The following is a 16,161-nucleotide window of genomic DNA, read 5'->3' on the forward strand; positions in this document are numbered from 1 at the left end:
CCATGCTGTGTTCTCATGCCTAGTGGTCAGTTATTGAGGGAGCACACCAGGGATTTTACAGAACAGATACTTTCATATGAGTACATGGTACCGCAGCCACATCAGGCATATGAAATGTTGGTTTTACATATTTAATTCCAATGAGGTAGCATGTGATCAGATTTGTTTTCACATGACTGAGCGCTGCTCCCATTGACTGCCGATCAGGAGAGCTGTCAGTGTGCTGTGAACACACAGCTTTGGGCTGCTGTGAACATTTGTGTGTGACAACTGGGCGTTAAATCACATTCTCTGCCCCCCCCCGCCCCCCCATCTCTGCAAATACATTATGTGGTCTGTGAGAGGTTAACATGTCATACCCCAAAAGTGTTTAGTATCAGTGTATATCGTGTAATGGAAGCTTTAGGGCTCGCTCACACTAGGTGGTGCTGCCTTATGTGAGAAAAAAAAAAAAAAACCCTGACCCAAAAAACAATACCATGAATTATGGCAGAAGCAAACACTTGCATGAGTGCCATTAAAAATTGCATCCGCACATATGCAGGAAAATTGTTTTCCATGCGTTTCCCTACCACACTTGATGTGAACAAGTTTTTCAACCCCTTCATCTTGCCATAATAAATGGTTGAGCCACCAGCCTGTAGAAGACCTCAGCCCTGTGCCGCACCTCACATGGTGATTTGTTGGCGTGGAGGAATGGGACCAGCCTGTAGAATGCTCCACGAGACCATTTGTTGGCTTGAATGATGGCACCAGCATATGAAATGTCTGGCTGATCCCTCTACCCCATGTGATTACCGTAAAAGCTTGCAGGAAGGCAATAGCATTTTGACTTGCATGAGTGCACAGTGCATCTAAAAAGGAAACCATGTGGACTTTGACAGCAGTACATCTGCAGCTTCTAAGCTCTGTATGGAGGGGAATGACCTTTCAATGCCATGCAAATGTGGCATATGGTGCAAAAATATCTGGAGTATATTAATCTATGGCACAGATTGTTGGACTACCTGATGCAAAGTAGTCTTCATGGGTTTAATGCAACCCCCCCCCCCCCCCCCCCCCTTACATTGGAAGACCTGCCTAACCCACCTCCCAGCTACTTTTGCCTGCCCTTTACTCATGCCCTCTGCCTTGACCTGAATACTCTTACCCACCACCAGCCGTTGGCCTCTTCCTGGATCTGACTTCTTGCCCACAAAAGCCCAGGCCAAACTGTTTGCAGCTGCCTGCCCACAACCTCTGCTTGCACCCAACTATTTTCTTGCCTGACACCTGACCCTTACATTGGTGGTCACCAGGAAGAACGCTCCATTTCAGAGAGCTAAAATATTGGCGTAGTTACATGCGAGTCATAAAAATTTGGTTGGTCAACTATTGGAGGATCCTTAGCGATTCACTGAACCTCGACTGAAAAAAAAAAAAAAAAAGGATATTCTAAGGGGCTATACATAAGAGTTGAACACCAAATAACTAAACACATCAGTCAAGGTCTTAGTAACCGCTTCCTAAAAGCAGCTCAGCTCCACAGCAGGCACAATACCGACAACACTTAATGCAACAACATTAGCTCAGTAGCAAATACACATTTAACAAAGTAAAAACCAGAACACATTTACACCAGGTTTAAGGATTTATTGGAATAAAAGTGCTGTGATGTCACTCTGAACTGCCAGAACATGACAAGCTGGAGAGGCAATTGCTGGTTATTAATACTTTGAGGAGCAGTTAACGGACAACTGGGTGAGCAGCGGAGGGCAGCTCATTACTCATAAAGCCACTGTTGGGCACAGTTGTTGTAGTCAACCAGTTCTTCATCTTTGAACCACAAGGCAATTTCTTTCTTGGCACTTTCCACTGAGTCACTGCCGTGACAAATGTTCCTGTAGAGCAGAACAGGACAGATTAGTAAATACAGAACAGTCTGAAATTTCATCAAATAAGGTAACTGGCAGAAGTAATGCAATATCCTAGGACATTGGTTGACAAGTTCCTTGTGCTGTCCTTTGGGAGATTCTCAGATAAAAGGATCCTACACCAATGGGGTAACATGGTTAACCTGGCAAATGTTCACCATACCCCATCCAACAGAATAGGGGGTTATAATCTGGTGCAAATCTGCAAAGAAACCAACCAGCTTCCATTGCCAAAACATAGATAAGCTGATGTTAGAGGTTAATTTGCTACCATGCACAGCTGGACCAGATTCTGAGTGCAAAGTTTAAGTAACCAGTTTGAGACCCCTGCATTTTTTCAAAAAATAAAAAAATTACATTACTCCTTAAATCAACCTCTAGGTGAAAGATACAACAAAAATGTTTTGCTATTCTTGGACATTCTATTTGTAGCCAAGCTAACCATTATGAGGCTGCAGTAACCCATTACTAGCCCATCCCTGGTTGACACTGGCAATCTGCAGCATGATCTGTTGTGTAGCCCAGGGTTTCTCCAAAGGTTGCTAGGGGTTAATTGAGCAATGACCAATTTTTGCCTCTGATAAGTTCCCACACCAGTTCTCTTTTTAGCAATCTGTGGGGGGGGGGGGGGGGGGTAATCACAAAATGGCACTCAACGGTTTGATCCTGGACTCCTATCCCAATTGCTGCCATAGCTTTAGTTTGTTACCGAATGCAGAGGAAGTTGTGGCATGACTTGATGGCAGGCAGAGCTATACAACTTTTCAAGTTAACCTGGTGATTTGCTGCAAGGATGCTGGGCACTTCTACAAGTTATACAGCTCCCATTCAGTCATGGCATACCTCCCTCCCTGCTTGCTGTTGAAGGTGGGAACCTAAAGATTGGGTGGTGCTGTTATCTGAAAAGGAAACATAGGAAGGCTTTCATGCAAAGTGGACCAGAATAGACATAAAGGCAGGGCTCTAATGCAAAGTGAGAGGTATTCGAAGAGAAGCCAGATGTAAAAAGAGGGGGACTGATGTGAAGGAGGGACCAAAGACACTGCTGTCAAGGGGGGGTGCGACTCAAGAAAAGGGGATGTGATGCAAAGAGGGGGGGATTCTGTGGTGCAAAGGGGGTGCTGTGATTTAAAGTGGAGGACCAATGCTACTGATGTAAAGAGGGCATTGACGTGAAGGATCCGAGTCAAAAACAAGATTCAGAATTCTGCCGGAAGAATAAAAAAAATTTGACTGACCAGTCCTCCCTGAATTTTAAATTCAATACCCTGGCACTAATCTATCAAGTGTTGTACATAGGGTTACCCCTGCTAAAAGTGACAGACCAGAAAGTTATATTTCAAGGGTTCCTGTGCTGAAAACGTTGAGAAAGTCTGTTTAGCCTGTGTAGGCATTCAGACTATTACTATGCAGTACCACAACACCATCCAACCCCCAAAAAACTCCTGCAGTGCAGAACCAGTAGACCACATTAACAGACAGCTGAATCCCATTACACAGTGTGGTACCACAATGCCATCTGACCCAAATATTCCCTGTAGCGCAGAACCATATAACAGCATTAACAGACAGCTGCAGAGCCTGCCAAGTCGCACTGGGTTTATGAATGTCAATCTGGAGCACCACACCATAAGTAGATTAAAAAGGTCACCAACATGGCTTCCTGTGATCATTTGTAAAGGCCAAGAATCAGAGCACAGCTGCCAATCCGCTTTAGGCAGTCACTCAGGACAGAAAACAAATCCTTGGAAATGCCACATCTACCAACTGATCCCCCAATGCCATGCTGAAGCCTCTTAGTCTGTGAGCCATGCCTGCAGCCAGAGGATCCAGCAATGTTCTTCATTGGGGGTTAATTTACTAAAACTGGAGAGTGCAAAATCTGGTGCAGCTCTGCATGGAAACCAATCAGCTTCCAAGTCCCCCCCCCCCCCCAAAGCTTAACTGAACAAGCTGAAGTTAGAAGCAGATTGCAAAACCTGGCGTAGTTATGCATGGTATCCAATCAGCTTCTAACTTCAGCTTTGACAAAAAAAAAAAAAAAAAACCCGGAAACATTGGTTTCTATGCAGAGCTGCACCAGATTTTGCAGTCTCCACTTAGTAATCAACCCCATAGTGAGATCCTAGAATATTAGTGTCAAGCTCAATTTCTTTGAGAGCGGTGTCAGCATTATTCTTACCGTTAAATGGCTGGTTGCATCTATAAGACCATTTAAATGTATACAGGTCTATTCCCCCACCCCTGCTCAGAGGACAGGTGCAGTAAGCCAACCACCCCCCCAGCTGAACCACAACGAACGGTGGGAGGATCTTAAATGAGCAACACATACCAAGAGTGCGTTATATATGGAGTTCAGGGATGGACCAAGTGCAGAGTGCAGTTTCAGGGGTGCTGTATGCATAAAGTGCAGAGGTCAATAGTGCTCTGTCTAGGTGCAGGGTTTAGGAGTGCACCATGTACAAAGTGAAGCTTCGGGGGTGCTGTGTACAGAGTGCAGGGTTTAGGAGGGTGCCATGCAGAGCTCAGCCCTTTCACAGGTTTTGCACATCTCACTTCTGGTTTTAAAATGCCCTGGGTACAAGGACCAAATGAAATGGCCTGGCAGGACATGGGCCCTGCTTGACACATGTCCTAGAGATTATAGGAAGCCTTACATAAAATCCACCATAATATTTCAACGCTAAAGCATTTAGCATTAAGCAAGACAAGTACTCCGCACAGAAAAGGGAAAGTGTATCCCAGCTGTTATTTAATGCACTGTTACTCTAGAAAACACATTTGTGTCCATATAATACCGCATTTAGTCGGCATATAACACGCACTTCCCCCCTTAAAAATCAGGGGAAAATTGCAGGTGCGCGTTATATGGCAATCCTCCATTTTGGAGCCTCTGGGAAGCTTTCAGCCCTTCTCAGTGGCCAAGAACGGCCGAAAGCTGACAACTACTGAGCACCGCTGATACACAGGACATCTGGCTCTTGGCTGCGCCATTTCATTTTTAAAAATAAAAGGACCTCTAACCAGTCTTACTCTGGAGGTGGCAATTTTGGGCTCCCATGCTGCGTTCAGTACTTTGGTATATAGAGGGCTGAAGGCTCACCCTGAGGTCACTACCCCTATGCGAACTACGCTTCGGGTTTGGTCTCAGGTTAAGACTGATTGAACCCGCCCACCGCACTGTCGTCACACACTCCACTGTGGGGAAATCCAAGGCTGAAACACCCCAACTCGGTCCCGGACCCCACCCTATTGGCTAGGTATGGTGTCACAAGTCTGCAACAGGTGATGCCGGGAGGCTCACTTATCCCTTTTGATTCCCTTAGAGAAGAATATCAATTCCGTCCAGAATGATTTTGCTACATACAATTACGCCATGCCCTGAGAGCACAATTTCTTGCAGGAGCAAGCCTACACTCCCATATTGTCGAGAAATTTCTCATGGCCCAGGAGGTGGATCGTATTCTCTCCTCTTTATCTTAGGATCTCAACGGGGGTCGGACAGGGGGGGGGGGGGACCTAGCCTCTTCCAGAAATGGCAGGAGGACCTCCCCACCCTAGCGACTGATTGGGAGGAGGGGATACAACAATACATGCCATTGATGATATCAGCTAAGGGCAGGTACATACAGCGTATTATACCCCGCAACGTCTTTCTAGAATATACCCGGGATACTCGGATAGATGCCCAAAGTGTACCACTGAGGTGGGATCTTTTATACATGTGGTGTGGGAGTGCCTGGTTATAAGACAATTCTGGGAAGGAGTGGTGCGGGAGAGCAACAAAGTTGGAGACCTCTCGGTGGGATTAGATGCGGTTGTTTTACTGCTGGGCATGTGTGACGCCAAACATATAAACAGCTGTTTTATACGGCGTTCTATGCCAGAAAGACTATTCTTATGCAGTGGAAGAAATCGGACCCACCTAGTGTAGCCCATTGGAAAGCCTTGATTGAAACTGCCCTCCCGCTGTACAAGCTTACATATATGAGTCGTAAATGCCCTAAAAAGTTTACTAGGATCTGGGGATGCTGGGCGCAGGAGTGAGGTGCACGATGTGCCACAAGCCGGTCCGGTATTGACGAGTAGGTCCTCAGTTTTACAGGCCCTCCTGCTTTCATGGCCCCCCCCCCCCTCACCCTGACCTAATGTAGATGGTTGAACACTATATTGTGTTCAAATGGCCTAGCCCTCTATAGCAGCCAAATTAAAGAATTGTCTCCTTTGAATACTGGATTAGATGTGATACGGTTATGTTCCACAGATTGTGACTACTGAAACTGATTGTACGCTATACTCTATAGCATGATTCTGCTCTGTTTCTTCCCCCCCCCCCCCCCCTTTCTTTTTTGTACTTGTTACAGTGTATTTTATATTCTATATGTAAAAAAACATGCTGATATGCATTGCTGTATCTGTTCAGTGACCAATAAAAGTTTGTTAAATAAAAAAAGGACAAGGCTGCAACAGACATTTAAAAGTATGTTTTTTTTCCCCCCCCTTAAAATTCCCTCCTAAACTTGGGGTGTGTTATATGTTGATAAATACAGTAATTTCATCTGTTGCAAGCCGTCACCCCATGGATCATGTACTGAGCTTTATTGTTTATACCTGTCCATTTATATTCTGTTACCCTTTGTAAAAAAAAAAAAAAAAAAAAATAAAAAAGGTTTGCCATCTGGAGGACATCTGAAAAGCTTTATTAGCCCCTCTTTCCAACAGCACCCTTTACTCCATAAAGCAAAGCACACAGACGTCCAGGTTTGCAGCAACATGCAGCTCACCTCCCTGATGCTTGGGAGGAATCCTTGTCCTTTTGTAAAGCACCAATTAGAGTGGCTCAGATCACAAAGCTTCCTTCACTAGTGAAGTTGAGGGAGGCCCTGTGCTCCCACAAGTGGGATGTGGTTGGGCAAAGCACCAAATAGTGGGCTCACAATAGGAATGCCTCAACCCTTAGACGACCTCCTCCCAGCCCTTCTAGAGTTCTAAAAGCTGGGAAGCAGACATTCGGGTCATGTGACTGCTGTGATTGGCAGTCACAATCAGAAAACTACACAGGGCCACATGTGGCTGATCAGTGTTAGAGATGTAAAAAAAATTATCAATGGTCAAATTAAAATCTTAATTTCCACATTGTATTGCAAGGATTTCCAGCCTACACATTAATCAGATCCCCACACATTTCCTTCCTTGAATTCTGTGACATGTCCTGTGAGTGGGCATGGCTGTGTCACATTTCCCAGAGTCTGCCGTCTGACCTACAGAGGGAGAGGGGAGGAGTTTCAAGAAGCGGAGTCGGTACCTTGATGCTTGTAAGCAGATTTCTGTACCATCGGTTGATTAACATGGGTACAACCAGCCTGCCCATACATTATTTAAATCTTGGCCAGTCCCCACTGAACCAGCCAAGACTCCATCTACGGCCAGCTTTAAAGCAAAGCCCAAAAACATCTTACACCTTTCTCTGGTACCTACCTTCCAACCTGTATGCAGAAGTCTCCCCTGATGGTGCCAGGTTTGGAGTCAACTGGGTTGGTCTCTCCCAGCATAACGCGGCCAGTCTTCACCACATTCAAACCCTGCCAGACCTGTGGGCAGAGGGAAAAGCAAATCAAAAACAGACTGAGTGGAGCAATGCAAAAGCAAATGTGGCCCTCCGGAGGAGGGGAGACAAATGAGCAAAAGTTCCACTTTTGGGTGGAATTACATTTTTTTCCCCCTCATCAATCTCTGTGCTTAAATCTAATTGTACAAGTTATGTGCCCAATTTGTTTATTTTCTTGTTAAATTGTTCCTGAAGGAAAATAAATAAAAAAAGTCTATGGCAGCATGAACTCCACCCAAGAGTGACAATTCACAAAAAAATGTAATTACAAGTGTAGAACTTTTATGTTCACTTTCATGGGCACGTCAGCTCCAGAAAGGCGACAAAGTCCTGATGCTGTGCGCACACCAGACAAGAGTATTACACAGAATAATAATCTTTGGGTTTTGTGTGCACCAAGATTTTATTTTAATCATGTCATCCACATACAGAAGTAGAAGGGGGACAAAGCAAATAAAACAATGTTTAGTATCACCAACTGTGGATCTAAAACTATGACAGGATGGCTCATGGCTTCTGGGGAGAAGTGGAGTCACTCTAGGACTCAGGTCACCCCCTTTTCTGGATCTCTAGGACCAAAACTAAGGTTTAGGCTGGAGCACTACAAGGCAAGCCTTGTGGGAGACATCAGGTCACTACTCCACTGATCTGGGGATTTGAAATCCCCACAGCTCTCTTCTCTCTCTCTCTCTCCCCCCCCCCCCCCCCCAGCGATCCAATCAGGTCCATCTGAAACAGATAAAATAAATTGACAAGTGGACCTGATTGGATCACCTATGTGAAAGGGGACATAAAGTGTCATAGAAAGTCAGTCTGTCAATTGGCCTCTAGGGCCAGAAGTTGATTTAGCTGGAAACCCTTTGACCATTCCCTGCATATCATGTGAAGCTCTTCAGAGATTTGATTATTGCCTGCCAGACTTCAGTTTCTGAATCAAACTCTCCTGTGCAGGATTGTGCCATTGTCTGTATTCCTTCTAACTACTAAGGCCGGCCATAGACTGAATCTAGGCCAGTTCAGCAGGAACCAGCCAAGATTTGAACTGCATGTGGGCAGGATGCATGTACAGAGTTGAGCAAAGAACTGGTGTACAACCAGCCTGCCAGATTCACTTGCAACCAATATCAGCTGCTATCGCCACTAGCAATAATTCACCGTCTTCTCCCCGGCAGGAGGTATTCCTGTCAGCACTGTTCATGGGGAATCATGCAAAAGAAATTTGCAGCATCTATGGCTTGCCTAATGCTATGTTTTGCTGCCAACATTACCACACCCTCCAGAGTGAATCACTTTTCAGGTGTTGGACAGGTATGAGGCTGCAATATCTCAAGTCCCTCAATGCCTGCGTTAACCTTGTAAATGCCACAGCCGCACCCATGTGCATTACATGCAGGCGTGGCCCCATTCCCTTGAATGGGATGCATTTGGCAGCAGTGCTGCCTGCTGAACAAGACTGGGGTATAGTTTGCCACAGCCATAAAGTCAAGGATGGTGGCAGCAGCTTGTGCACAGACCTCCCCCCCCCCCCCCCCCCCCCACCACCTGGCTGCCTTTGAAGCTCATGGTGAAGGGCAGTAAAACGCAAATCACCGTTACCAGCCCCCCAGCCAACCTCAAGTGTAAAGCCCCAAGAGTCTGAACCTGCATTAGTAATATTAGGAAAACAACTGCTACTGGCAACACCAAGGGGGAGATTTACGAAGTGCTGGTTCACACTACTGTGCTCTGACATGGCATGCAATTTGCACCGCCACTGCAAATACATGCAGTTTGTTCACCCCATGCGATCCAATTCATGTCCAAATTCATAGTTTGCAGCATGATACGCAAGCTGAAATTGTGGGGGCGCATCATTAACAATGACTGCATAACAGCAGTGTGAGCTACTGTGGGAGTCATGTGCAATGCAGGGAACATGCAGTGGATTCGCAGGGTTCCCACATAGCACAAGCATGAACTGAGCCTCAAACTTGTGCACACAGAGTCTGGTGCAGCTGTACATAGTAAACAATCAGCTTCTAACTTCACTTTGTTCAATTAAGCCTTGACAATTAACAGAGGCCAATTGCACCAGATTATGTGCATGAGGGTTTTAGTGATCATTATCAGTGTTAAAGTGGAGTTCTGCCAGCAGAAAAAAAAATAAAAATATCAGCAGCTACAAATACTGCAGCTGCCAACTTAATATATGGACACTTAACTGTCCAGGGAGCCTGCAATGTCAGCACCACAGCTGATCTTCAGATTGACTCCTGGATGCTGCCACCATTCCTGGTAAAGGAACCAGGCAGTGAAGACTTTTGGCTTCACTCTTGTTTGCCTACTGCAGGTCCTGATTGGCCACTGCCGTCTTCTGGGACCTGCGTCTCCCAGAAGACAGCGGGGGGGGGGGGGGCTTGCCAGACATAGCGTAGAGCACTGCACAACGCGTGCCGATTTCCCCTGGAAGTGGGAGAAAATACCTGGATTTGACAGGTATCTGCTCCCCCTGAAAAAGGTGACAAATGCGACACTGGGGGAGGGGGGGTTCTGAACAGCAGAGGATCCATTTCTTGGTGGAATTCAACTTTAATAGCTAAAGGTTTTTCATTTTAAAAAAGGAAAGGTAGTGCACCATCAGGGGAAAAAAAAAAAAAAAGAAAAGTGTGTGTATCCAACAATAAAGACTCACCATGGCGACCACGGGGCCAGAGTTCATGTATTCCACCAGTCCTTTGTAGAAGGGACGGTCCTTCAGGTCAATGTAGTGCTGTTGAAGGTGCTCTTTATTGGCCTAAATGAGAAAGAAAGTCATTAGTGTCCCATTTATAAAGGTAGAGGATACTTCTTTTTAATGCCAATTCTACATTCACAGGGAAGCTGGAAAGGCAATTGGTACAGTGCAGTGGGCTGCGCAGAAAGGTCACCCACAAACAAGCAGCAGGGGAGGGACAGAACAGGTTACTGCTCCGAGCCTCTGCTGGGGAATTTCCCCTCACTTCCTGTCTGACCCCACACAGGATGACATCTCCCAGCATGGACAGACCAGTCCACACCAGCAGAGGCCCCTATACCATTACTAAGGTTTAATAGCTGGAGCACTACAAGTCAAGCCTTGCAGGATAGAGCAAAAGCCAAGTTTCAAACACTGGAAATGAACCCCACAATGGATAACATGCACCACTCAGCGCCTGCAGAGTGCAACCATACGTGGCCAAGGTTTTAAAGACATGCCATTTCCAGGACGCAGCATGCAAACATACCAAGAACGAATTGTGGGACATGGGGCTTAAAGTAACCAAAAAAAAAAAAAGTGGTACATGCTGTTCATACTATGAGATTTGAGTTCTGTATTCTACAGCCCTCTGTCTCCCCCTTCTCTCCATGTCCCCAATTCAGCTAGGGAATTTGCAGCTCTGCACATGCTCAGCTTTTAGCAAGTTGCTATGCTGAGCATTTCCTCCCCATCAGATCTGAGCAGCCCATGTGACTATAGTCACATGTGGGCGTATACACTGGTAAATGACAGCCCACTCCCTCCTTCATGCCCACTAACAAGCCAAAACATAAAAACATAATGGGGGCGAGATTACATGTAGATGTATTGAGGCTTCACCTCCCCCTTATTACAAGATGCAGGCTGGAGGGACATGAAGCCTGTAACCATGAAAAACCCACAGCATGTTATGGGGAAAAAAAAAAAAAAAAAAAAATGTGATTTTAAACAAACCTGTATGACATATATATGATATATACATGATATATATATAGCAGCATGAACTCAACAAAAAAAGAATTACAAGTGTAGAACTTTTAGGTTCACTTTCATGGGCACATCAGCTCCAGAAAGGCGACAAAGTCCTGATGCTGTGCGCACACCAGACAAGAGTATTACACAGAATAATAATCTTTGGGTTTTGTGTGCACCAAGCTTAATCATTTCCTCCACATACAGAAGTAGAAGGGGACAAAATAAAATTAAACAATACGTGTTCAGTATAATTGCACATTCTTCTGTTGAGGTAAAACTAGGACAGGATCTCTCATGGCTTCTGGGGCAAAGCTGAATCTCTGTAGGACCCAGGCCACCCCTTTTCTGGCTCTCCAAGACCCAAGTCATGCCTTTTTAAACAAAACGTGTAGGAAACCTTATGTAAACAAAGGTACTAATGCGCTCCACCCAACTAATAGCCATAATAAATGCCTAATAGTCAAATAACTAAAGGGAAGCTGCCAACATATATAGTTATCTCTACACCAACAAAGAAATAAAAAAAAAAAAAAAAAAAAACTATAAAGGAAAAAAATGTAATAAATCAATGCAAAATAAGCAATAATAAATCAATACAGTAACCATGTGCAAATAGCTAAAGTGCAAACAACCACACTTGAAAATGAACTGTGCAGTATACACACATGTGCAATCAATAAAAAAGTACAAAGAAAGTGAAAAGAACTCTTTGCACATGTGTATACTGCACAGTTCATTTTCAAGTGTGGTTACTATTGCACTTTATGCGTTATTTGCCATTTGCACATGGTTATTACTGTATTGATTTATTCTGGCTTATTTTGTACTTATTTTTTCTATATAGTTTTTTTTTGGGTAGGTGAGGTAGCGCCACATACGTTTTTGTATATTTCTTTGTAGGGGTAGGAAACCTTGGCACTCCCAGCCGTGCCCAACCTACAGATACAATCTAGCTTCTGGAAGTCATGCCATTGGCAGTCAATGCCTAGCAATTCCCTGTGGGACTTTTGGTAGAGATGTACAGAACTGGTCTACAAGCTTGGCTTCCAGTGTAGTTATTCAGTACAGGGACACATGAACAATAATCCATAGAACTCCTTCCTTGATCACACTTGAAGCAAACTACTGTCTGGAGAGAAAAAAAAAAAAAATTTGACTGATCTGTAGGAGAGGCTTGTTAGCCAAGGAATCATAATGCCAGACCTTCTGTCTACAATAGTCTTTGATATCTTCTCTAGTATTGCAAGTAGCCTCCCATCTTTGTGGAGTTTGTAACCCGTTTAGATTAAGTAGGTCTCATTCATAAGGTTATATAGCCCCCCCCCCCCCCCCCCAGTTAGGGTTTGCTCTTGTAGTTGGTTGCTATGCTGGTGGACTGCTCATGGGTATGGATTTAAACAGTCGATATGCTTAGTACTAAATTTAAGTGTGTAAATTAAGCTGGTCTACTAGATAAAAATTCATTGTTTATGTACACTAGATTTTCAAGCTCCTGAAGCGCAGACATACATAACATGTACAGTAACCTTCGTCACACCTCAACCACATTTAAATTTTGGTATATTCATTATTCAAGCCAACCTTACCTTGACTTTATACAATTTGTTAACAATTGGTAAAATTGGTGTGGCGAATGCATTGTAGGTCAAACTATAATGATTTTAATCATATGTAAATATAGTTGAAAAATATATAATCCTTTTTTAACAATTTGTATGGGTGTGCCTATAAAGTCCATGTTCTAGGTCCTAGTAGTCATGCAATTGAACACAATATACATGGCAAACCAACAGATGTTCACTGGGCAGAACTGTCTAGGTGGGGGTAAACCAATCTGAGCAGAAAACAAAGGGAAGGGGTTAACCGGAGTCAGGGCCAGGAGTCAAGTTTCTCAGGCAAACCCGGAAATGGAGCTCCTCACCACACAATGCACAGAGCACAATGCAAGGTCAGGCCTCACAGCATGAGAAGTTATTACCGGGAGTTTTAGTAGCAGAGACAGATTAAGATTAAAACTCAAGGTCACCGCACAAAAGTCATGTCCAGAGACTAGAGAGCCCTGAAACACTGGAGGCTTCCATTTCTGTTCCCACCTGGCACAGGCCGGCTTGTAACCAGCACCAAGTCTATGAACGGATTACAAAGACATATCAGCCATTCCCATCATGTGTAGATGGAGAGGTGGCTGGGAACAATCATTTGAGGTCTTGATGACAGGCGGGGGGGGGTGGGGGGGTATCCAATTTGTATTTTCTGAAAGGGTCATTTAATTACTTGCAGCTCATAATACAGACAATTTGGAGGAAAATGAGCAGAACCTGTCCCGGTAACAAAGAGAAGAGGCATTCTACTGTCTGCAGGAACATAGAACAGATCTGACATTCCGAGCTTTGCTAAGAGCCCCATACAGTGGAGGGGAAATGTACAGTGTGTGCGATACTGGATTAGGGTATAGTACACACTATATACACACAGAGGGCTGCTATAACAACTATACCTTTACTATATCACCCAACTAGGATTGCCACCTCATCCCTTTAAACCCTAACATATTGATTACACAGGGACGTTGGCCAAGCTGGTAGTTAAACTCACTTGGTGAGTTAGCTGCATTAATAGAACCTGAGTAATTCATATGTGTTCAGGAGGCGGCAACCCTACCACCAACTAGAGAACTGCTGTATGCCTCCCAGCACTGGAAGACCAGCTATACCACTGCCATACACCCCCCCCCCCTCCCCCACACTAGACACTGAGCTATACCACTGTGCTATTCACACCACCAGCACTGGAAGCCCAGCTACACCACTGCTGTACAGCCCCCAGCACTGGACACCCAACTGCTGTATATGTGCCCCCCCCCCAGACACTCAGCTATACCACAGCTATATATGCCCCCAGCCATGCCACTGCTGTATATGCTCCCACCGGGCACATAGCTATACCGCCTTTGTACACCCATCACTGGACCCCCAGCTATACACCCCACAAGCACTGGACACCCACCTATACCACTGCTGTGTATACAACCCCCCCCCCCCCCCCCCAAGCCACAGGATGTCAGCTGTAGCACAGGCATCACCCGAGGACACCCACCTATAGCAATGTGGTATACTCCCAACACAAAGCCATCTGTACCACCACTACTGTATACCCAAAACAGTGGACACCAGGCTACACCATTGCGGTATACCTTCCAACCCTGGAAGCCATCCATACCACTGCTTTACCCCCCACCCCCTGTATACACCACCCACCCAGTAGCAGTGAGCACAACTCAAAACCAGCAATCACCTGCTGAAACTTCATAGCCACCAACTGGAAACCCTTCTGCTCGAAGCGTTTGATGATATCTCCGATGAGTCCTCTCTGGACGCCATCTGGCTTGATGGCAATGAAGGTGCGTTCCTTGTTGGCGGCCATCCTACAAGTAAAAGGAAAAATAAATTAAGTCAAACATGACAAAGTGGACAACCACCAGTGCACCCCAGGACGAGACCGTCACTCATCGACCACCAGAGCACCCCAGGACAGCACAGGACGAGGAGGCCATCACTTATTGGCCACCAGAGCACCCGAGGATGAGGAGAACGTCACTCATTGGATCACCAGAGCACCCCAGGACAGCACAGGACAAGGAGAACATCACTCATTGACCATCAGCTCTGCAGATGGAGAACTGACTGGCTCATGGAGCTCTCACTTTCTTACAGGGGGTGCGCAGCAAAGTCCACCATGCTTAACATAGAGAAAAAAAAATTAATAGAAATACTCCAGTGGGCCCCAGAGGTGTTGGTGGTTAACCAATCACAACTCGCTACTGCTGCAAAGTTCAACATTCACCGGCAACTAGAAAAAGACAAAACTACTGTCCTCACATATATAATTTCAAGTAAAAATGTAATAAAATAAATGTAAAAATAAATTAAATAAAAAAAAATATGTGACACGTTACATTGCACCCCCCTCTCCCCTCCCCCAATAAAGAGCCAATAAAAACTATTAAGGACCCTATGTACAGGGCCACACCGCCTGCATCCCTTTCAGGCATTGTAAGCCCTAAAAAAGCCCCCCCTCCTCCAGCACTGCCCCCAAACACACACCCTGCTCACTTTCACCCGGGGAAACTGGAAGAGAGAGAAGAGAGAACGCCCGTGCTGGCGGCTTTTATACTCCGTGTGACGTCAGGCCCGGGGCGACCCGCTGATTGGATAAGGTGCACCTCCCACTCCTTTCCCCAGCAGTGGAGGAACGAGCCGGTGTCTTGTCAAATAGGGTCCTCCATCGGATGCTGTCCTCTGCGTACTGCGCATGCGCAGTACACAGGAGCACAGATTCCGAAAATTGCCGAGGACGAACGGCGCCTGCGCCGTGAGTCCAGGTTCTATCCCCACTATCCAAGTGGACATAGAGTTAGAATAAAAAAGAGCCGAGCGCAGCGAGGCCGAGCCCGAAGCGTGGCGAGCGAAGCTCGCCCGCGAGGGGCCCTCTAAAATTCTAAACCCTATGTCCGCTTGGATAGTGGGGCTACCTCCTCCACTCACGGCGCAGGCGCCGTTCAGCTTCGGAGATTTTCCGAAGCTTCGTCTGCTCCGTACTGCGCATGCGCAGTACGGAGCGGACACATATGGATGGCCGGACTCTATTAGGCAGAACACCGGGGAGAAAGATGTGAGGAGGATTCTGATTGGCGCAAATGGAATAAAAAGAAAAGGAGGAGCCGCGCCGCTGGTTATGCTAAAGAAGGGCGTGTCGCGGTGCATGCCGGTCCTGACATGTGCAGATGGGGGCTATGTATAGAGAGCAGACATGTAATGCTGATTATGGAGCTGGAAATAGTGCAGGGGGTGGGGGCAGGGTGAGGGGCAATGGGGGGCAATTACCTAATCAATTACGAAATAACACCAAGA

At 45.8% G+C, this 16,161-nt stretch overlaps 1 protein-coding gene and 2 non-coding genes across 4 annotated transcripts; all 3 read right to left on the minus strand.

Moving 5' to 3' along the window:
- Positions 1–1,617: 1,617 nt before the first annotated feature.
- LOC143923587 (nucleoside diphosphate kinase A1) lies at positions 1,618–15,511 on the minus strand. Of its 2 annotated transcripts, none has more exons than XM_077447366.1 (5): positions 15,355–15,511; positions 14,546–14,675; positions 10,193–10,294; positions 7,392–7,504; positions 1,618–1,880 (listed from the first exon to the last, which is right to left on the minus strand). In XM_077447366.1, exons 2-5 carry the CDS (start codon positions 14,672–14,674, stop codon positions 1,763–1,765), a joined length of 462 nt encoding a protein of 153 aa, XP_077303492.1. In that variant the 5' UTR covers position 14,675; positions 15,355–15,511; the 3' UTR covers positions 1,618–1,762. The 2 variants fall into 2 exon arrangements, with proteins under 2 accessions (XP_077303492.1, XP_077303493.1); XM_077447367.1 differs by having other exon boundaries at positions 15,364–15,506.
- Positions 7,791–7,918, minus strand: LOC143925843 (small nucleolar RNA SNORA68). The gene has a single exon (XR_013262065.1). It is a non-coding gene; the product is annotated as a small nucleolar RNA SNORA68 (small nucleolar RNA).
- Positions 11,301–11,428, minus strand: LOC143925842 (small nucleolar RNA SNORA68). Its single transcript, XR_013262064.1, has one exon. It is a non-coding gene; the product is annotated as a small nucleolar RNA SNORA68 (small nucleolar RNA).
- Positions 15,512–16,161: the final 650 nt, after the last annotated feature.

Source organism: Lithobates pipiens, unplaced genomic scaffold (assembly GCF_037356315.1).
Source record: "Lithobates pipiens isolate NorthernLeopardFrog02 unplaced genomic scaffold, aLitPip1_a1.2 Scaffold_22, whole genome shotgun sequence".
NCBI classification, from domain to species: Eukaryota; Metazoa; Chordata; class Amphibia; order Anura; family Ranidae; genus Lithobates; species Lithobates pipiens.

What these genes read in the sequence shown, in the direction of transcription:
- LOC143923587 (XM_077447366.1), bottom strand. Translation starts at nt 14,674, where the DNA reads ATGGCCGCCAACAAGGAACGCACCTTCATTGCCATCAAGCCAGATGGC. An exon ending in TGGCTATGAAGTTTCAGCAG is followed by an intron (nt 10,295 to 14,545) that starts GTGATTGCTGGT and finishes TTTCTCATTTAG; the next exon opens with GCCAATAAAGAGCACCTTCA. An exon ending in TTCTGCATACAGGTTGGAAG is followed by an intron (nt 1,881 to 7,391) that starts GTAGGTACCAGA and finishes TCTGCTCTACAG; the next exon opens with GAACATTTGTCACGGCAGTG.